The 23,602-nt window shown below is 37.1% G+C and overlaps 1 protein-coding gene across 6 annotated transcripts in view; it reads right to left on the reverse strand.

The window, feature by feature from the left end:
* Nucleotides 1-333: 333 nt before the first annotated feature.
* LOC126371235 (5'-3' exonuclease PLD3-like) overlaps nt 334-23,602 on the reverse strand; it is a 63,684-nt gene continuing 40,415 nt past the window's right edge. For all 6 annotated transcript variants that reach the window (XM_050016503.1, XM_050016508.1, XM_050016507.1 and 3 more), the window contains exons 8-11: nt 20,707-20,838; nt 5,123-5,262; nt 4,451-4,616; nt 334-3,832 (exon numbers count right to left, since the gene is read on the reverse strand). In XM_050016503.1, coding sequence (XP_049872460.1) covers nt 3,560-3,832; nt 4,451-4,616; nt 5,123-5,262; nt 20,707-20,838 — 711 coding nt within the window. In that variant the 3' untranslated portion in view covers nt 334-3,559. The remainder of the gene's footprint in view (nt 3,833-4,450; nt 4,617-5,122; nt 5,263-20,706; nt 20,839-23,602) is intronic.

Genomic DNA, 23,602 nt, shown 5'->3' on the forward strand with positions numbered 1-23,602 from the left:
TCAAATATATTGAGTAAATAGGTGGGTACGTAAGGTATTCTTCTATCGTTTGGGTTGTGAGGTAAATTACCAACCTCAACAACCCTGGTGTCAGGATTATTATTGAGCCGCCAAAGGCCCCTGACATGGCTCATGTAACGACTACTTACATCAGTAAGTAGTAACCGGGACCAACGGCTTAACGCGCCTTTCATCAGGTGATCAGCCTGTAATGTAACCAACCTAAGGATCACAAAGTGATATGTCCCCACCGGGATTTGAACCCGGGACCTCCGGATCGTGAGCCCAACGCTCAACCACTGGACCACGGAGGCAGTAAGGTAATAAAAGCCATTATTACTGGAATTATTTATTTTACGTTAGCATCCATATATCACACGTATTGTCTTCCATCTCTTGCTATTGCTTTCGCAGGAATAAGTACCTGATTTCATAGCTTTTTTTTAACACCATTATATAGTTATAGAAGTATATGTTAGTATACAATACTTTTTAAGTTATAAGTACAATAGCCCTGATTCCTGCAGACATTTAATTTTATTTTTTTAGAGTAATAGTTATATCTGTCATTTTTTTATTCGCCCAAAAGAAAAAGGAACGCATGATTTACAGCTGTTAATTTTAAAATTAATTAATGAATAACCAGATAGACTTCTCGCTGATATGTTTTCACGTGTGCTGTCAACTTAATTCTGATGGGTTATTGGCCAAAGTAATTTTTAAAGGGTTGTTTAAAATGTCTGCCTAAAATGAACGTGTTCCATAAACGTTATGCATGTCAATCATCTGTCCCGTTCCTTTTCGGTAGATAAGAAAATGACAGGTATACCTTAAAATAAAATTAGATGGTGACTACTGGAAACTGCTCCATTACTTTATATTTTTTTATTAAAATGTCAAACTCTTAGTATAAGAAATTATCATCTTGATTATGCTAAATTAGTAAATGACTACCTATACATATCGATATGTTTCATTTAATAGTTATAATACTAATGGTATACTGGTTTACTGAGTGGTTCTAAATTCAAAATACTTTATTGGACCTAAAATATAGATATTATTAACATTGTATTGTATAATTATAATTATGTATCCAATAAAGTTGCATAATATATTATATTGGTTTTAATTGTTATTTGTTGTACTTAAATAAATATTTCTGTTATAAATTCTGAATGTGAAAACGTAACGAAATATTATAAATAGACATTTACGTGACAATATTTAGTAGGCATATTAAATTTTTGGTCATCTTTTCGTACGGCTACTTTCACGCTGATTTATTTTGTACTTAAGTACTGTACTTACTAGGTTTTATTTAAACAATATTGCTAACTATGAAGGTACACTACAGTTATATAAATCTGAAAGATCTCTACAGTATCTGGGGGCACTGGAGTGCCCCCGCCAAGACGAGCAGTTTACTTATACAAATTCATATTAGCCACTGGAAATATATAAAAATCTACAACCTTACATTATAATTTAAGAAAATCACGCGACAAAATATTTAATTCATTGATTTTACCAAGTTTATATTACATCCATTAAGAGGATTAATCAATAATTTTATTGGCAATTAAAATATTGATTATAATGCCTGCAACTTTTAACCGATAAACATTTGTGTCACTATTCGACATTGGGGTGTGTGTATGTTGGGACATACCTAACAGGATCCTTACCCTAGCCAAGTTGCAGACGATTACCACAACCGACAATGGCAATGGGATTGACATGTCCATTTATGTCAACCCCGTACATTTTTATCGCGGTCACGGTCGGTTTTCAAAATTGTTTACAACTTGGCTAACTCTCCAAGAGGTTTTCAAAACGTATTGCCCATCCAGTAAGGCTCAACTTGACAAAATATAAACAAGGTAGTTATCACATATTTTTTCCGAATCACACATAAAAGGCACACACCAGAATAATTGCATTAATACCTAATGAATAACTCAGTTATAGTATAATGTTTCAAAATTATGTACTAAAAACTTATGAACTAAATCGTTAGCTTTCTCAGCGACTTGAAAGTTTAAGCAAAATCGTAATACACTCAATAAAATGATCCATAGAAATCAATTGAATAAAAAAATATTATCAAATGATAAAATTATAATATAAGTATAATTATTATTGTCCCCATATGTTTTAGTTATAATTTTTGTCCTAAACGTGTTAAAGATTAGCTCGCTCCTCGTTTTATCTGGTTAGATGGAAAATCTCATCTAAGGGAAGTCTTTAAGTTCGCAAATATAATTTTATTTTGGCATAGTATATTTCGTTATATCATCATCTCCCTAGCGTTATACCATTTTTTCTCACATCTTACGTAACCTGAAAATTACCTACCTACCTGGCTGCCCTTCCAACTGGAAGGAAAAATTAGCCCTTACAGGTTGGGTTACTTAGGGTCATATAACGCCGGAAATATAGTTTGCAACAATATCAACAAAGCAAAAACATCTACATTACTCCGCCACAGAAAACATACAAAATGTAAACTCGTCACACACTTCATGTCGCCTCTCACAATTTCATTCGTCGTCCTTTACATTTACCTTATAATACATTTTTTTTAGAAAATAGGCCAATCACAAACTAGAAGGAAGTGACGTGATTTTGAACACGCGAAATAAAGTATACATTGTAAATACTTATATCTAAGGAAATATCCCTTAAGTGTACGAGTAATTTTGTTATCATTGGGAATTCGACAGGATAGTAAAAGTTACATAAACACAATAGACTTAATTTAACACAGCCTAAAGTTTCATAGAAATCATAGAATATCAATTACAATAGACAAACTCGATTCTAACCCACATAAGGCCGTTCGCTAAACCTCGCGAGGATCGGACCAACTTATCCTTCTACAAACTTGTTCATCGCCCAGTGTTTAAAATTATTTAGAAACAGGAATAAAAAAACCCATATTAGGCAGCCAAATTACTGAAATGATATTCAATTTTCGAGACCTATACGTGCTTAAAAATATTATAATATAATATTTATTATAATATATTTAGGAAGCACGTATAGGGTCCCGAGGTATTTCTTAGCCGGATGAGTCGTTCGACAAAAAATATTATCTATGTAAAAACTGACGATTCAAAGTGAAACATGTTACCAACAGAGTAAAGACATTTTTGAGTTCAAGTATCCAGCTTACGTTGGCCTGACCCGTGTCGTATTCACCCGAGTTTAGCGAAAATGTTTAGTAATAGATGCTACTTCCTTAGCTTTATACAACCTATCCACAAAACTCATAATATTGTAGTCAAAAACGCAATGATCGAAGTCACTCGAAGTGGTAATTGAACGCCCAACAAACAATTTGGCGTGACAAGACCTTATAACCTAAAGATGCTTAAACATGTAAATAGGCGCCACAAAAGACATAAACGCTACTGAAACGCCAAAATATCTCTTGAACATCTACGTTTATCAAACACACAAAAACAGATAAGGTCAATTATATCAAATACGTACTTATTATTAAGTATCAAAATCCCGAATCTACCAACTTAAAAAAGTCTACTGGTACCTAGTACTATAATCTTCTAAGTGGAACAGCGTAAGGGGAAGTCCAGTCCCTTTCAAACACTTCTTGTAAGTCTCTCCTGATGTCTTGCGTAAGATTACCTGAAAACTGTCGGTCATCGTTGAAGACAAACGCCACGCCCGCGGTGTCCGTGAAATAATCCCCGGACCAATTGGAGGTCCCTATGTACGCGGTCTTATCTGTCACCATGTACTTGTTATGATTGACGCGAGCGAACGGGATTTTGTCCTGCTCTGGCGTCGATGGGACCACGAAGCGTTTCTGTAAATAATATTGGTGGTTAAAGATAGTGTAGGATCCGTAATAACCCAGTTGGTAGAACGCTCTCACTTTGAGGTCACAGGAATTTGTTTTCGAATTCATATTTGAATCATAAATGATTATCACATGCTCAATGGTGAAGGAAAACATCGTGAGGAAACACACATTCACCTGTATTGGGCTGGTAATTCTCGGGTTGGAAGGTCAGACAGGCAGTCGCTTCTGTAAAAAACCGGACCTGTCAAATCTTCAGGTTAGGTAAGCGGACAATGCTAGGGGGATGATGGTTGAAGATAGTGTAAGACAGGAAATACCTTTGTCTGTTTATCATGTAGGGCCAATAATAATATGTCTAAGAGATGACCTGTGCAAAGTTGGGCTTTTGGGGTGACCGCCAGTGGTGATACGGTTCATCATATCTATTTTAGGATTCGTATCAAAAGCGTCTGCAATTTGTATGCTCATTGCTAGTGGCTCTACCACTCCATTAGGGGTCTCTGAGTAAAGTAGGTTCGAAAAACTCGACTATAAACAGCATTTTCCATTGCCTAATTTAAGTTTTGTCAATGTCATGTGCGGTCAATGAAATGTTAATTTATCATCTTAGATGTAACTCACCACTTGAATGTCGACCCTGGGATAGGCCTGCGAGAGCGAGGCGAGCGACCGAAGGAAGTAGTCTTCAGCCGTCCGCGAGTGTTTCCACCAGCTGATCAGCATGCGTATACGCACGCGGTGGTCAAGCGCCGCGCCGCGGATCGCGTCGTCTATCTTCGGCCAGAACCTGAATAATAAGTTCATTTGTAAATGGAAGAAAATAAAATAAAACCTGAAATGTTCTATGACCGCCCGTCCATCTTATTTTTCGGACAATCAGGTGATTTCAGCCTGCAATGTACTGACCAAACCAGAGACAGTTCAAAAACTGGTTGAGCAGTCGGTGATGGCTATTATTTACTTAAGTATGTAGTCATGATAGGTGGGAAAAAGCTATCACGGAGTGGCCACCTCTTGAACGCAGAGATAGAGGCAGCTATTCGTATAAGAAAGCAATGTTGCAATTAGACATTTGCGCATAAAAAAGTAAGTACGCAATGCAAAAAAATGACAAGAGCATTAAAAACATGATGACGTTGGTACCAAGTCACATTAACTGTTTTGGCAAATTGTACTGTAAGTCTCAGTAAATTAGAAATAATGTTAGTGCGACAGGATTCTAAAGGAATGTGAAAATCGCTTCTCTGCTGAAATGGGAAAAAAGAAAAAACATAAAATGCGAAGAATACTTACTGTAACCTGGGCGCGAACACGAGGGCCGGCTCGTAGTCCATGACGGAAATGTACACGAACTCTTCTGCAGACTCTATGATGGACACGATCGCGTCCGCGTCGTTCGTGCGCCCGAGCGGGTTGAACGGCGGCGGAGAGCTCTGTAAGAAATCATACATTTATCTATATGTGGTTTCTTATAAATGACTTATAAATTACCCGAAGAAAAAAGAACTACTTATTATTAACTATTATTCATAAAATGCAACTGTGTGCATTAATATTATAATTTATATTTTAGAAAATTAGTCGTTCTGTTGTTGTTTTTCTCGTGTTTTTATGAATAAAGAGTAGTATTTAAGAGTTGTTACCCGCGTATACCTAAAGGTCCATCCTAAGTATTAATATAATACCTACGTATATATAATAATAAAAGAAGTTCTGGTTTCATATATTACTTCGTAAGACATCCACGGGTAGGAAATGACCACTTACTACGATCCTGGCACATCACTGTTGCTTCTCCCAATCTCATCAAAGACTTCATGCATGATCGCCGGTTTAGAGTACCGAGATTTGACCAGATCATGATAAAAAAAAACAATCGGTAGGTAAATTGTTTAAAGCAATTTGCGCGAGTTTCTTGCAAAAAAGCCACAAATGTCAAAGGTCGAGAAGTCGATAAAATCTGGGGGTAAATATTTGCCAGGCCAAATGTGTTTGGTTTGTAGACGAGGACAATCTTTATTAGTTCGCGTCGACGCGTAAATGGACGGCAAACATGGTGCACACAGATAAATATTAACGACTTGACGCATGCGAAGCGAACATAAAAAGAGTAGTGCGGCTAAAGTCTAGACTGCAGACTATGCTATATTTTTTAAAACAAAGAAGCGTAGAGTCTTTGTAGTCTCTCGCTGCGTGATACAAACACATAAACAGCCTTTAAACATCCCACTGCTAGGCACAGGCCTCTTCTCAATCAGTCGGAAGAGATAAGGAGCATACTGCACCACGCTGCTTCACTGTTACGGCTAACAGCCGATGTGTCGTGGCCAGATATTAGAATCAATCATGTCATGATGTGTTTCATCATTTCATGAAATGGTCATATTTATGAAATAGCCAACTTAAGCTGAAACGTCAACGTTTATTGATAAATATCAAACAATGTTTTGCCATATCAGATATATAATTAGATAAATAAAGGTTTTCCCAAATTAGTTTAAATCATCATCATCAGCCCATTAACGTCCCCACTGCTGGGGCACGGGCCTTCCCTATGGATGGATAGGGAGATCGAATCTTAAACCACCACGCGGGGCCAGTGCGGATTGGTGGTTATTAACGACTGCTAATGCAACCGGGACCAACGGCTTAACGTGCTTTCCGAAGCACGGATTGGCTCGAGATGAAAACTGTTTTTTTTTTGTGGTCACCCATCCTATGACCGGCCTTTGCGAATGTAGCTTAACTTCAACAATCGCAGACCGAGCGCGTTTACCGCTGCGCCACCGAGCTCCTCCTCTGAGTTTAAATATTGTGATTTATTTGCATATAGTTATAATATATATAAATTCTTCTTCATCAGTGATTCTCAATGAAGTAGTTTTTTATTAGTGTCTCATTTCTTTCACTTCAAAATCGTGCTCTTTTTTCGAGAACATCTCCCCCTTCCCACCCCTCTTTCTCCTCCTTTTTTTCTTTTTTCGTTGGTTCCTTTGTTCCTCACTTGCTACCAGCATTTTCCTTTCGTTTGTTCTTGATGACTATGTAAGTATAAGAGTTTCGATCCCGTGAGTCGGAATTATAATACTGTTTTGTTGTGTTTTCTTTTAAACGAAGTCCAGTTTAGTAATGCCACCAGTTTATTTGCATATAAATCGGTAAATCTACCTACAAATTATTCCGGTGGTCGTGGCTTTGTCCTTTATATCAATTTACATACCTACGTACCGTATCCCAACCGAACCGCCTACGCAAAAGCATACGGCTCAATTTAGCCAGACAAAGGGAACGCCATGTGATACAATTACTTACATTTCCGTTTCAGGCCCATTTATTGCCTAATAATTCTTGTCAAATTATTTATCAAAGGTACAAATCGGTTAGGTTACGCTACCGTTTTATGGACCAATAGAAAATCGGTACCGTAATTTCATACCGGTATAATGACGATAAGTGTAACCTTATCCGCTTTCAAGCCCTGGTGCAAATATAAATATAAGATATTTTTCAATTTTTTTTATGACGACATACCTATTGTAGATTTGCCGCAGATAGCATTAACTACTTAAATATAGATAATTTTCCAGAATTTCATACGATTCCTTCATAATCTGCCCTCGCGCGGCACAGCAACCGCGCGGCGCGAATCATATCGAGGGATTCGACCAATAGACGCAGTGAGTATTATCTGCGTAGATAAATGTCGTACGGCTATTAGTCGAAGCACTCGATTTAATTCGCACCGCGCCTGGCGCGGTTGCTGTGCCACTCGGGGGCAGAATATAAAGGAATAATATGAATTGCTGGAAAACTATCTTATATTGATATTTGCACCAGGGCTTGAAAGCAGTTAAGGTATACAAGCGGTTAAGGTTACACTATCGACATTTACCGGTATGAAATTACGGTACCGATTTCCTATATCTCCTATATATCCTAAGCTGTACCATGTGGGGGCAGTTTTTTCTACCAGAACTATAATAAATATTTACATCACGTTATATCAATTCGCTTTAGTTTTGAAGTTATACAGAACTGACGCAGTACAGTTTCAGAGAAAAACATTTACTAAATACGCTGTATTCGTAAATCCGTAGCATTACAGCAAAAGGTTGTTTTAGGCGTGGAAGGTCAAAATGTCATATTGAATATCAGGTGTATATTATGCAAATGAGTTCGATGGGAACTACTAAATGAAACTATAACACCCGCTCTGACCTTGTCTTACCCTCGCTCAAAGTAATAAATTGAGGGCGGAACCCTGTTAAAAGAAAACTGTCGATTATTAGAATTAAAATAGTTTGTCACTTTCAAGTCAAATCGACTAAACCGATTTTGATGTTTGGTACAGAAATAGATTAGACCTTGATAAGATATATTATGTTCTTTCTTTCCTATGGATAGTTTTTATATTATTTAGGTGTGGAATAAAAATGCCGAGCTCGATAACCGAAATCCACGCGGAAAGCTAGTCTGAACAGTACAACAAACAAGAAGCTTTCAAAGAAATTTATATCTCTTAACAATTAATACCTATATAGATTTGGCTTTCTACGAAATTCATGGAGTATTCACGCGCGCCTGTTTACTATTCATGAATTGAAAGCGTTTTTATTTAGGTATTGTCAATTTACATTTGACTGCCATCTCATACGCTTTAATCTAATGTTACCTAAGTGACTTTAAAATCTGGAATTGAAACCACCTGCTAGTTTCTAACCCCCACAAAAGATGCAATTGATTATAACTGTTTACCCCACCATAGGTTTTACCCATCGATAACAAGGAAAGTGGGTCTAATAACATCGTAAAGTACGCAATCACATTTTAATTTTAATTAAATCAGTTACGATAAGCTCAATGAATGACGTCAGTGAAAAATGACGGTTATTCACTTGTTGGACTAGTTTGTCATTGATAAGTTGTTTAGTCGTATTATTTTTTTAAATAGTTTTCAAAAGATATCATTTTAAAATCAAATTGGAAACTTCTAATATTGATTTGGATTTGAAATTACTCTCAGGATGAGATACATCAACATTTTGATGTACTACATATTTCTACCGTGCACCGTTCTTTCTCTGGTATGCGTGCTGGCACTAGTGGCCACATGGTGGTTGATGCCAAGATGGCGGAGTCTACAGAACTACATGACGATCAACAGAATCGTCTTCGGAACTATCCACCTCATCTTCTTGTACGGTTACTTCTACAAGTGCGTCGATGTCATCGTCATTAAAGATGAACACGTATCATATGTGTCTACCTGTCAGCGTGTTATATCCAATCTGGAATTCGGGCAAGCGATAAATGAGGTGGTCAGATCTGTGTTCCTCACGTCCGTGTGCTGGTCCTGTGCGTCTCTTCTCGTCGCCTACATCAGACTAAGGCTTCGCTTCACCGGAACAGTTGAAAATGAAAGGAAGAAAGTCTTACAACTAACGTACTTGTCTGTTATATTTATTTCTTTATTTTGTGAACTTCTACAAACCGTATTTTTTAAACTCGATGTCTCTAATGTTCAACTGAGGTATCGATGCATGCGCACCGTTAAAGTCATACCACCGTTGCTATTGACAACTTTAAATTTGTGTTTGTTTTTCAAAGTGAGTGAGTCATTTGCCAGTTTCAAGACTAGTATGGGCGTGGCGTTAGTGTGTGACACAGTGATAGTAGGACTGATGCCTTTTGAGAGACACGGCGAGAAGACTTCAATCAACGAATACTCTGAGAACGCAATATTGACGACCTCGCTGCTAGCTCTATGCTTCAGACTGATACCTCAGTGCCTCATAATACTATTCAATAACTCGACGAAAAAACATTGGAGATTGTATATGAAGCGGAGACATCGTATGACTCTGAACGACCCGACTGTTAGACTATTTTAAGTGTTATTTTTTTATAGTAGGGCCTTTGTATACACATAGGGAAGTCCTCGAGAACTATTTGGATTTGTTCCAAATTAGGCCTATTAATGCGAACAATTATCGGTTGGAACTGAACCAAATTTAGGAAAGTAACTGTCACTTAACAAACATCGATCAATTCGAAATGAACGAAAGATGTGACAAAAAGCTTGACCACGAATCGGGTTTCGCTTTTTAATAAGGCTAATCCTTACCTGACTTTTGATTGTTATGATGTAAGTAAGATATTATGACATGTGTAATACACTAACCGACTTACCGATAAAAAAATAATCATCGATGAACGTGTGTTTAAGAGTGTGACAGCCAAGTTTTGCTTGACTGTCAAATACTTGTCACACGTTCACAGCTTGATAATTTTTATTGGTAAAACGGTAATACTTTAATAAACCAATGTTATTATTCTACCTAAGCATATTTTAGATACCTATACATTTTTATTTTTACATTAAATTAAAAATGAAGATGAATTTTTAAGTATTTTTTTTAGAAATATGTCATGGCTGCTTCCAGGCTTTTCCGTAGATAAACAAACTTCGACAAGAAACATACAATTTCGCGTTAACCTCTCCAAAATAAATTAAGTACCTAAATCTTCACTTTACGTCACTCTTCGTCTACCGTGTGATGATACGGTTATGAAGTGAATCGCCAACCTCATCAACTCTGGTGTCAGGGTTATTATTGACCCGCTAAATGCTATATTAAAAAACTCCACAATACGCAAAACGGATCATCTTACTTTCGGACAATCTAGTGATCGGCCTGCAATGTCCTAACAACACCAGGGCTCAAAAAGTGATCTGTGATATATCCCCACCGGGATTCGAACCCGGGACTGGGGATTTTACGTGACCAAAGCTACGTAAAAGAACAATAAGTCACAATTATTTGTTTACCATCAAGGAAAATGTATCTGGAACAGAGTGTATTCTTATCAGTGTTCTAGTAAAATTGTGTACTAGTTTGAGCGCCATGTGTTACAAATGACTTCATTCAAGGACTGAAGGTGTCTCAACCTCGACCCACAGGCCTTGACCGACACTCGTTAGGTCCACGACTCCACTTTGTTAAGGGATAAAGGTCCGGTTCTACGAAGAAATAATATTGTATCCTTACTAACTAGGTACCTTTACTTGATGACTTTCATAAATGGAATTGCATTTCTTGGAAAATGTAATACGTATGATGGAAATATCCAAAAGTAGCTTTAGTCCGCGACTTCGCCCGAGTGTAAATCGGTTATTGTGCCAAATTTCATCAAAATCGGTATAGTAATTTTGGTATGATGTCGCAGTAAAATACATATTTAGGTACACTAATAACTAGTAACCAGGACTTCCAAATCACAGAACACAGTTGATGACGATTTATATTTTTAATTTCCAAGTACGCTTTTCCCAATAAATTGAAAAAAATATTGTGAGAACCCTCTCCCTGATTCTCTATTCTGAACATCGATAGATATAATTATAGAGATGTATATAGATAGAGATCGCATATGGTAAATAAATAAATATCCGTATACATATGTATAATTTATAAAATTATGGCATGTGTAAAGACACCTTGTATTACTACTCATGTATGTTAGACAATTAGGTAAAAAAAAAACCTTGCCCTTATTGATAATTACTATGATAAACCCAAACCATTAGCTTCGAACAATTCGAAATCGATGTGTTGACTCACAATTCCTGATATTGGTCCGATATTCAAAATACACTTAGTCATTCCATTAAAATTTCAGTTAATTTATTTATGTATGTACTGAACATACGTTCCTTAATTCTGTAACGTCGGTGAAAAGTAATACAACTCGAGTTGTATCACTTTTGAGTTATTAGCACACACTTCATGTTCAAAAAATTCTCTTTCTTTCTGTCTAATTCTCGTAACTGTAGCTATTATAAATACGGAGATAATTTTTGTGTCTAGTGATATAAGTACTGTTTGTGAAGGATTCATGCTGTTATAACACGTGTAACATAATTCATCTTAACTTGCATTAAAGTGAAATGAAGATTTTCACTAAATATTTTGGTGTAAGTAAATGCAACTCAACATATATTAAAATACACGCAATCCTTGAATTCTCACAGTCCGTGTTTAATGATATAATTTTAGTTGTAACATCAAACACCAAATTTATTTTTTCGTGAAAAGTAATATAAATTAATATATATCAAAATATTTCAGAAAATACGATCTTAGATATCAATAACGTGTCGTGTATAATGATACATACAAGTTCGATTCCATGCGCCACCAGTGTGTATCCTAGGGTGACCTCCGCATAAACCTGTCTATGGGAAGACATTTTGTCTAGAACCACAGCAAACCATATCTGATCCGCATTGCGAATGGGTATAGGTTAAGTTAGTACTTCAGACCAAACCGTGTTTTTTCTCTTTCTGCTATAACCACCTTGTAGTACTTAATTACAGTACCTCAATAAGTTGTGGGTCCTGATCATGGCGTCGTTATCACCATGGCAGGGTTAGTCAATAGGTATTTGAGATTTGTCATAACTGTCGTTAGTCTCCTTCCCTTAGCTCGAAGCATAGCTGTTTTACATAGTTTTCTTGATTACATGCAGGTTAAGCGGTGGCAGATTGAACGCTGCCTTCATTGCTAAGGAGGTTGTAGACGTGAAATAATGGCTCCAAATATTATCGAGCTCCAATTAATATGCAAGCCATTCAATACACGCTGGTTAGATCTTTTATGCAAGCGCCGGTAGTGGTATTTTTGAACCTACACAGCCGTAGATGACAGCTCGGCATCGGCAGCATCGGGATCTGCCACATCTTCTCAAGAGAAGATTACCAGTTTCTCAAACACGTTGAATGGTGTAAATTTGTCGAGCTTCCTCATTTTTATAAAGGAAATAACTGCTCTGAACTCTTGAGCACCACAAGTAATATTTGTTTTCTGTATTTTGATTACATAAGAGAGAATTACGCACAGGACTGTGAAAAATGGAAAGAGGAAGGGGAGGCCTTTGCCCAGCAGTGGGATCTTGTAGGATAGATTAGATTAGAATAAATAATTGGCAACACTACGGGCACAACCCCTTAATTAAACCAGGTCACAAAGTTTATAAAAATCCCAGGAGGTATTTGAGCTTCTGAAAGGAGTTAGTTGGCTTACATAGTCAATAAAAGCACGCATAATGGACCACTTGTGTTTATGCGGAAAACTGAGCCCATTAAAATAACATTACATATGGGACATTCGAGTATTCATTGAGTCAAGTCAGGGGCCTATGGCGGCTCAGTTATAACCCTGACACCAGGGTTGATGGGGTTGGTAATTCACCTCACAATCCACACGATAGAAGAAGAAGAAGATGGGACATTTGCCCATACATGTTGTGCCGACCCCACCTAGAGTGAGATAAGGGCAGGAGGATGATGATGATATAGTGGGAAGTTTGCCCACTTCACAATAGTGGTCCATACGCGAAGATACGCGGAAAGTCCCCCACGTGTGCTTACGTGTAGAGTTTTGCGGAAACGAGCTCATTTAGCTTAACCATAACAGACCATGGTCCATGGTGGTCATGGTCATGGTCTGAGGATAGCCCTGTGAAACCTATAGGTTTGGAGGTGAACCAATGATCTTCATTTTCACTACCTATTCTCATCGTCAACATTGATTCGACTCCGTTTATCGTTCTGTCAATGTTGCGGGCTACCATTAGACCGGGAATTTTGATAATTCGAAATATCGAATTTTACTTTACTTTAGGGGATTTTGATTGTGGAATGAGTTGTGATCTTTTAAATAGTTTCAGCAAGAAAGAAGTAACACTTACCGGTTTGTGTGATTTTGGTTTAAAAGTACGTAGGTACATCACCTTTATCTCCAGGCCATACTGCCAGGCTAGCCCGAAACATTCCTAATGACTAGTCTTAATATGATTCCTCTTACCTTTATTTGTTAGGGGTGGAAATATTATCATAATTGAATTTGTAAGATTTTGACTGCAAAAATGAACCAAAAGTGGTTTTGATTAGGGGCGTAGTGTAGTGGACAAAATGTGTTTGTAGTGGGCAGCAGTGGTGGTTTTGACCGGTTATTTATGAGTTTTGAGAGTAAAATCATAACAAAAATATCTTATTATCGTCACCTTACACTATATATACGTGTACCATCTTTATATGTATTTATTATTAGAAATTCGTAAAAACATGTATCATTTTACACAATAAAACCGAAAAAATAAGTCATGTTAAACCACTTGACACAAATTCGTTATAGTTTATCGTTTGTGTCAATTGATATAAGTTACGTTTCTTTACTTTTTAAAGAAAATAAATAGAATTTTGCCTTTCTACAACATTATGAAATAAACTTTCTTCCAAGACATTTTGTTTTTTGTAGAATAAGACTGTAAAATTAACAATTGAAATATGATATATCAACGATGACTTTTTTATAGTTATGTGTGTAAAAAGGTATAAGTAGACTTGTATCAATTTACACAATATAAAAGTTGGTGTCAACTGATACATGTAATTTATTTTGATCCTCTACCATTTCTGTTTAGGTTCTAAATACAACTAAATATTAGAAAAGAAACCTTCCATCATCACCTATCGACAAATCTAACTTCTGTTCCATTATTCCTTATAAGTCGCGAGCTAGAATATTTTTAACTTTAAACTCGATTTTCTCAAAACTTGAATTTTGGACTTGTATTACTTTTCACCGACGGTACAGAATTATTTGTTACATTTATTTACATTTATTTACATTATTTGTTACATTTGTGTTTACATTTATTTGTTTTTGGTTAAACCAGGCTTTATTCGCGATTTTTATACAAGTATAAAACCACTAACGTCTATAATAATGTAGAACCAGAATTTAATTATAACATAAGCTCACGATTAAATCCCAATCGGGGTAGGCAGAGGTACATTCAACGCAAAATAAAGTAGATAAACTAAGTACCCACACCTCATCGAGCCAAAAAAATAATAAAATAAATATTTTTTGACATTTTTTAATTAAGATATGTTTGCTCTTGACCTCATTCTTCCCCGAGGAGAAGAAGAGATCTACGGTGGAACGAACTTACCCGGAAAATACCTATTCACACATTTAAAGGTCCCCAGGGTATAAGATATAGGAAACACCGACAACTCATTCCATTCCATTTTGTAATATTTACTTTTCTTCAAAACTAGAGTGGATAGGCAGTTACTAAGTAAGCCTGTACCACCTTCTTCCCCATATTGACTTGCCATCAGGTGAGATTTTGGTCAAATACAAAGTATTTTGAATAAAAATAAAGAACAATTGAACATAAACAAAGAAAGTACCTATGCAGTTATCAATAATTACAGTCCACGAAACCTCGACAATGTCCTTGACCCACGTTCGATTCTGTCTAAGTATATTGTAACAATTTGTTTACCACAGCTACTATGAAAACTTCAGGCGTTCATTGCATAGAGAAAAATGATAATTTTATCCTTAAATATTAAGAATAAGAATCGTGTATTATTAAAGAATACCAGACACTTTCCAGACATGTGCTGGAAAGAGTTGAAGAAAAGAGAACCATATTGAAGACTATAGAGAACCGGAGAGGAAATATGATTGGCCACCTGATACGACACGATTCATTTATATAAAACATTATAGAAGGAAAAATTGAAGGGAAGAGAGGAAGGGGTAGACCTAGGATAACATTTATGAAACAAATAAAAGAGAAGGTGCAGGTCGTGTCGTATCAGGAGGTGAAGATTTTGGTGGGAAGAAGAGAGGAATGGCGATTACTCCACCGACAAGAGCGCAGCTCTTAAATAGAGAGAGAGAGAGAGAGACCAGACACATAGCAACAATACGATTGTACTTAAAAGGGATACAGAGAAGGTCATAAGGGCCTTTTCAGGCAACTAGCGCTTTTTCGGAAAGGGACAAAGTTGCGGGCGGAACGCTAGTTAGATAACTTATAGTAAATTATAGAACTAGTAGTAAGTAGTAAACGCGTGGTAAGGACACGCCGAAGACCTTCGAAATTGACCACGATAATTATTTGATTCATCGTTGTAATTATAATGGTATATAAATTAAAAGGCATAAAATAACTTATTTAGATAAACGACTGCCTGTCTGACCCATCCAACTTGCGAAGGAAATCCAGCCCAATTCAGTTCCACGGCTATCTACTAAACATCACTATTCGGAAGAGTTTCAGAGAATTATACCTATTTTCTTGATTCAGAATTTTTAGAGCGTGATTTTTCCATAGTCCTGTTTCAGTTTTTGAACTTATATTTTTTGTATAGGTATACTTAGCTAAGCCTTAGCCTTGTGTAGAATTATATATTCAATATAGTCTTGTGTTAAGTGGACTTCAGCTGGTCGAATTTACAAGAGAAATATAAAACAGATTCAGATTATAAAGATTCTATTCTATTCTATTCACAGTAAGTAAATACAGGGCAGTTGGTGACATTGTAATGAAAACTTTGAGAGATAGTTCAAACCATGATTCTGAGTTGATATCAAGAGGACTTTTCTATCGCTAAAGTATAGAATTGAAAAAGAAACAAATTTTGCGACGGAAAATTCCACTTGATATTAACTCAGAATCAGGGTCTGAATCATCTCCCTCAGTATTGCTTACGATATCGCTAGCACCCTGTATATCTTGTTTTACAGTTTGTGCCCCCATTCGATTACGCATTGCTTAGTCTACAAGCAAGAAACTCAAGATGGTTTCTTACATCGTTGCAAATATGTGCAAGTTTGCAACTTCTGCAAGTAATTCCATTGCGCACACTTGTTCACAAAGACGTGTATGTCGTATCGCTGCAGGCTAGGGTAGCTGGCAGCTGTGAACATTAAGTCCAATGGCCATTCTAGCGTGGCACTCGGGCGATATTGGCAATTTAAACCGCTCCACGCGGCCAGCGTTTACGACCTATAAACGTTAGTGCTCCGTAGCGTTCTCTAGTAACACCAGGGAAACGACTGTGCACTGCGCTGCTTTATAATAGGGTGGTTTCCAACTAGTCAAATGAGTTACTTTTTACTAAACGTCACAACACGAAATTACTATGCAAGTTGTATGAAAATGCAACCTGTGACGCCAAAGAAAAACGTGACAAAATGTCACACTTATTATTACATTTATCTTTATTAAAATTCATAAATTAGTTCAATAGAAAAAAGAAAATGTTTTTGGTCACCTTTAGATCTGTCTGTATTTAGTAATCAGAATTTCATAATTTATCTTTGACCTAGGAAACAATTATATTCGTGCTGATTTCAGTACACACCATCTGATTTTAAGTTATACCTGTCATACACTTATCCGCTAAAAAGGAAAGTGACGGCTAACCGACAGGCATAACATTTATGGAACACACGTCAATTTTAGGCAGAAATTCAAAAAACCCGTTTCATTTAATTTCATTTCATTTCATTCCTTTGCAAAATTTTATATTGGCCAATAACCCGACAGCATTAAGTTGACAGCACACGTCAAACGGGTTGCATATGAGCGAGATGACTATTTTATTCGCCCGGGTTATTCATTCGTTTAAAATTAACAGTTGTCAATCACGCGTCCCTTTACTTTTCGGCTGATAATAAAATGACAGGTACAACTTTAAATAAAATTAGGATGTGTCTGCAGGAATCGGGGCTCATAATTATGTAAAATGGGATACATTATTTATGTGTAATCTTTAGAGGAATATGCAACCATTCGTCAATCGTATTTATGTTTGATAACGTGCTTGATAAACAAAGTCGTCTAATATCCTCTAAAAAGACATATTTTATAGGCATAATCCTTTCGTCCTCTATAAACGATTAATTAATTAACCCGGCCGCACGCTATGGCCACTTTGACGTATGTCCCACTCATCAAGTTTCGTATTAATTAATAACTACATCAAAGGAGCAAATACCTGTACTTTATTGTACATAAAGTTTCGTATTAATTTATAACTATTTTGACGTAGCAAATTTGCTGTACTTAATTATGCCAATACGGCCAACATAGCGTGCGGCTAGTTTAGGTTTTACGAGCACCTACTGTTAAAACTTCTTCATAGCAACATGAGGTAAATTGTAAAAGTACCTACCACCATTATGCTACTTCCAAAACGAAGAGTGTCTAAAACAAATCTACCCAACTAAAATTCTGAAGGAAGCTTTAATGTATTATCCCGTTTGATGGTCATTTACTACAACTTCTGTCTACAATAAATACGTTTGGCATCCTTTTACGCGCCTTACGCAGTAAAATAGCAATTACGACGAAGCGGAATATACCTAATTGCTTTTTGATAGTAAAACCAAAAACCATTGAATGGTTTTTAGGATCTGAGTACACTGTGTACTAACTATATTATGGCGATATGCACTTCCTACAGTAAGAAGAATAATTTTGCATGTAACCATATTATACATCAATGGTGATGTGTGTTGCTATTATAATTATTATTATGATTGTACTATTTTGAATATGTACTAAGTATTTATCTATTAGAAGATGTCGGCTGTCTTCGGGGAGATTAGTTGCAGGGCTATCCAGCAAGACACACGTTGCTTTTTATAATATTTTTCTTCTTTCAGGGTCCCTTGCATATCTATCTTGAGTCACCTACACTTTTATTTAAACAATATCGTGAGGCCACATTCCCCAGAAAAGAGTTTTGGGGGTATGTGAATATGACCTAATCTGTATTGGGCTGATTCTCCCTTCGCGTGTTTGACGGTCAGACAAGCAGGCGCTTCTGCAAAAAACCGGACTTGTCATATCTTCAAGTTAGGTAAGCGGCGGGGTTATACGGGATAACGCAAGGGAGAAGATATTGACGACTCACTTTTATTTAAATAAAAAGTCAGTTGAAACTTTATCTCTGAGTGATAACCGCATTTCTAACACATTGGGATCTACGCTCCCATAAGTGTATCTACCTAATATAAATACATTGTTTTAATGTAAGCTTATATCTATAGTAAAACCTAATTATGTTCAACGCGACGCCATATTGCGCAATTTACCTAGGTAGGTATTTGATGTGGTACGTCACAGGAATACTATTTTGCGTAATAAAACAAAATGGTGGTTTCAACCCTCGTTTGTTTCGTTATGAAAAGCTATAAATTGTGTGTTATTAAACTCTACATGTGTTGGAGTAGAGCTCAAAATTGGCCCGTCGGGTGGAATACTGGATTAGGTAAACGCAAGCCGTATGAAGCGAATTGCTTATTCCTGCTTATTCGAGCTCTCGCGTTTCGTTCCGACTTCTATACGAGCTTTGGGAGCAATTTCTCTTACGGTTTATTTCCAGGGACTGGATATCGGTATAGTACGAGAAAAATATGTGTTCAGAAATTACCAGACGAATATCTCTACTGAAATTTCCCCTTTCTACAGTATTTTTTTGTTTCCGTAGATCGAAATAACGAAATAAAATTTCTACATATCTATACAGGGAGTTACCGGGTACCGAATACTGAGGGGGATGATTCAGACAATGATTCCGAGTTAATATCAAATGGAATTTTTAGTGTTTTTTTTTTTAATTACTTTCAGTTATACTTTTGCGACGGAAAATTCCACTTGATATCAATTCAGTATTATGGTCTGAATCATCCTTCAAAGTTTTCGGTACGGTTTCCTGTATACTGGCCCCCCATTCCTGCAGACTTCTCCTAATTTTATTTTAAGTTATACTTGTCATTTCCTTATCCGCGGAAAAGAAAAGGGACGGATGATTGCCAACTGTTAATTTTAAAATGTATGAGTGAATGAATAACCCGGGCGAATCAAATAGAAATCTCGTCGATATGTAACCCTTATGATATGTGCTGTCAACTTAATTCTGTCGGGTTAGTGGCCAATATAAAATTTTAGGAAGGTGTTTTCAAATTTCAGCATAAAATTGACGTATGTTCCATAAATTTTATGCCTGCCGATTACCCGTCTCTTTCCTTTTTGACAGGGATAACTTAAAATAAACTTAGATAGTGTGTACTGGAATCAGAATCAATGTTAACTTAAACTTTTCTATTTATGGCTGTATCATCATTCGGAAATGATGATTTTGACAACGTCAAGGTTCTAAAGAATATAATTAACATAAAAATAAGTTGGACGGATGATGGATGTACCTCTGACTACCCCAATAGGGATATAATCGTGATTATGTTATGTTGTTGAAAAATAAGTTTTGTTTGGTTAAATTAATCGGTGGAGAGTCTACTTTCAACACTTGCTTGAAAAAAAAAACAAATTAAATTTTAGTTTATAATGTTTCATGAAAAACATAATACCCATTTTCATGACAATATAGAGTCCCTGTTTATTTCAAGCCTGCCACATAATGCCTTTCTTTCAATCAGGATAAATCTGAGTGGGAGTAAGTAGAAGCGATCCAAAAAAATGACAGACAATTTAACTGTAATAAAAGAAACAATTTGGAAAAGACGAAAGTAATTTGTGCCTTCTTTTTACGGAAAGTTACACAATAGATACCTATTGGTATAGTCCTACTAGGTATATTTCTTATGCATTAATGTTTTAAAGTATTTTTGTTTTTATAGCACGAACTGTACGTTAAGCCCTTGGTCGCGGCTATTAATCGTAAAAACACCTCCACCAACCCGCAGTGGAGCAGTGTGGAGTATGCTCCATACTCCCTCCAGTTGATTGAGGGGATTTGACTGTGCCCAGCAGTGGGACGTATATAGGCTATTTATGTTATGTATAGCACTGAACCGTGCTTAGGGAAACTCAGAAAGAGAAAATTAAGGTATATATAGAAAAAAACTTTACGCGACACTGAGATTCCTATCTCACTAGAACACCTTGGTGGCTCAACCACGGGCATTCGCGCCACTAACAAAATGTATGTAGTTCATGAGCGAGTGAGTGGAGTAAATGATAGAAGAAGAGTGAATACATACGGAGATGTACGCGCCGTAGCTGTGTTGTCCGTCGCTGATGTTGATGGGATGCTCCAAATTGACATCTGTACTCAGCTCCGCGGGCCAGCTGTCTGGCACGGAGGCGTCCGGAGTGCCTAGGCTCCAGTACACCTGAACAACGAAATAAAACAATTTTATCTTCCTATATACTAGCTCTGTAGTCTAAGTAGTCATAATATGGTGGGGGTGGGGGCCTCAGTGCAATTTTATCAAATTCCCCACAGAGATAGGTTGTCTGCGACCTGGTGACCCCCTGACATAAAAACTGGATCCGCTCTTGCATCTTCTTTGGTGTTGGTCCCATTGCCTTGGGGTCTTTCCCTGTCCTCCTTTTCCATCGAGCACGGTTCTGTCTGTTACGGTTCTGTGTTGTCAATGATTTGTATCGCCTCCCTTCGCCCCCTATTTCATGAGACTTTAGTATTGCAAGCGTTATTGTTCCCCGATACATAGAATTTAGGGATTTTGAAGGCAAGAGTATTCACTCTTTTCCTGTCCGCTCAGTAGTGTATATTCGGGCAATAATTGAGTTTTCATGTTCCACCTTAGACCTCATCGCTGCTTTAGACCAGCCTGGCTCGTGGTCAAACGCGCTCAAATATTTTGATAATAAAAAGAAAAATCGAGGAGTGGGTGTATTATTATACATTACACTTCTGCCTAACCCTTTGGGGATACAGGCGTGATGCTTAACGAGTCTAGCAAACATGACGTATAAATTAGATAAGTCCCTTAAGCCGTATCACGCTTGGCAGCACGAATTCAGTAATGGAATGCAAACCGAACATTGTTATGCTAACCGAGTTGCTAACGAAAGCTTCATTAGGACGCCTGTATGCGAGCTGATTTTTGAACGACTACCAGGGAAATTCACCTCCAAGTAAAGTGACCCAAATAAGGCAGGTCAAATGAAATGTATAAGCTCCGATATAGAAGATAATATTGCATCGTCATTTTTTTAAACTATAATATTTTTCCAGTTACGGAATAGTAGCCAAGATATTATGGTTTATGATTTGGAGCAAACCAACGGCCAGACAGTTGGATGACATTGTGTCAAATGCAATAAACGAGTCTTGCACAGGAGCAAAAAAAAACGGCAAGGAAAAAAAGTGGGTGGATATAGATACAGGGCTGTGCTGTCTGTGCTGTATAGATACAGGGTGTTAGTGACATCGTAATGAGGGGGATGATTCAGCTCATAATTCTGAGTTAATATCAAGTGAAATAGTTTTGCCATAGAATAAGGAATATACTACGCTAGAAATGTACACTTGACATTCAGGTGGAATTTCCTATAGGAGAATTCGTGAAAATTTTATTGTTTTTTATTATTTTCAGTTCCATACTTTTGCGACGCAAAATTCGCCTGAAATGGCTGCGAAATTTGCAATCATCTTCTATGAATTAGATCCTCATTTCAGACAGAAATTTACATAACTGAATTTGCTTTTCTAAAATATTTGAATATTGAACAGGTTTTCGTTGATATGCAAATCAATCTTATCGGCTTACAAAATCAGGTACGTAAAGTGTGCCCACCGAGACTTTGCATGAGGCTTTTTATACAATGGTTCGCGTTTGACACAGAATTTCACCTGATGATAAGTTACATTTTGGCATGCATGATTGGTGAAAAAGAGCGTCTATCTAGCAGGCGGTAGCGTGAGGTACTTACTATGAATAGTACTAACCTAACCGGACAACTTGATGGACCATTATATGGGCGATAGGTTGGTCCCCTATCGCCATAAAAGAAGAAAGGCCAGGTCAAGAGTATTCTAAACCCGCGAGCATGCATGAAGGCTTTGATGGGAATGGAAGGATCGTAAGGCGAGTTCCGTCGTCTCTGCCTTCCAAAACGGTAAATAGGCGTGATCCTATAATGTATGAGTATATCTTAGAACTTCGTAACAGGAATGCCTGGGGGTTGTCTTCTGATTTCACGTGACTCTAGTAGTCATGAAGTAGGTAGAGTCATGGAGTAAGTAGAGTCACTCTACCTATACAGCTACGGGCGTGAGTTGTTTATGAATTTTGTTGGCAACACCAACACGCGCGCGCATGCGCGGTTCATCAGAAAAGGAGGACAGGAACGCCGCGCCGCCAAGCTCCCACTTCTCGACCGACTCCGCCGCCGCCGCACGCGCGCTTGTCAATCTGTACCGTAATAATCGCTACCGGTAACCTAACCTTTAAATACAGTTTTATAATTTGCTAACTCGTTTTTATTTAATTTACTTAATCATCAACCTGAGCCCTATTCACAACTAAAAGATACGTAGAGATATAAACCGACCGTCTGCCGGAGCCCTTAAGGCATCTTGCGGCCGTACAACCCCGTACCAACTGCGGGAACTTTACAATGCCTCACGGAGATATCACTTTATGACATGTCCAATTTGTACGTCTCGGACTAAAAGTTAATTTTAAATTGTAAAAATTTTGATATTTGGTTTACAAGTTAGGAGGAAACCGACGTACATATACATAGCGGTCAACCACATAATACTCCGTTTTGTTTTGCCGCAGTCGGGTAAAAAACATTAACAAAAGAAAGGAATACAATTATTAATATTATTCGATTGTCATTACTGGATGCTTTGGATAAAAAGTGGATAGAGAAGTTAAGTGGGGGAAGCCTTTGCCCAGCAGTGGCACACTTTAGACTAGAGAAAAAGAAAGCCTAGCACTGAATTCTAATAACCTAATAAAGAATTCCCACTTGACCGGAAGAACACAGACGCGCTATAAATCATTCCTGAATTCTGATGAGTTCGTTTTTACCATTACATTAACAAGCAGATCGATAAGAGCATCTAAACGAGTCGTGGGACCTCCATGCATATTTAATTACATTGCATGCATTCAACAC

The sequence above is a fragment of the Pectinophora gossypiella genome, chromosome 12 (assembly GCF_024362695.1).
Source record: "Pectinophora gossypiella chromosome 12, ilPecGoss1.1, whole genome shotgun sequence".
In the NCBI taxonomy this organism is placed as follows: domain Eukaryota; kingdom Metazoa; phylum Arthropoda; class Insecta; order Lepidoptera; family Gelechiidae; genus Pectinophora; species Pectinophora gossypiella.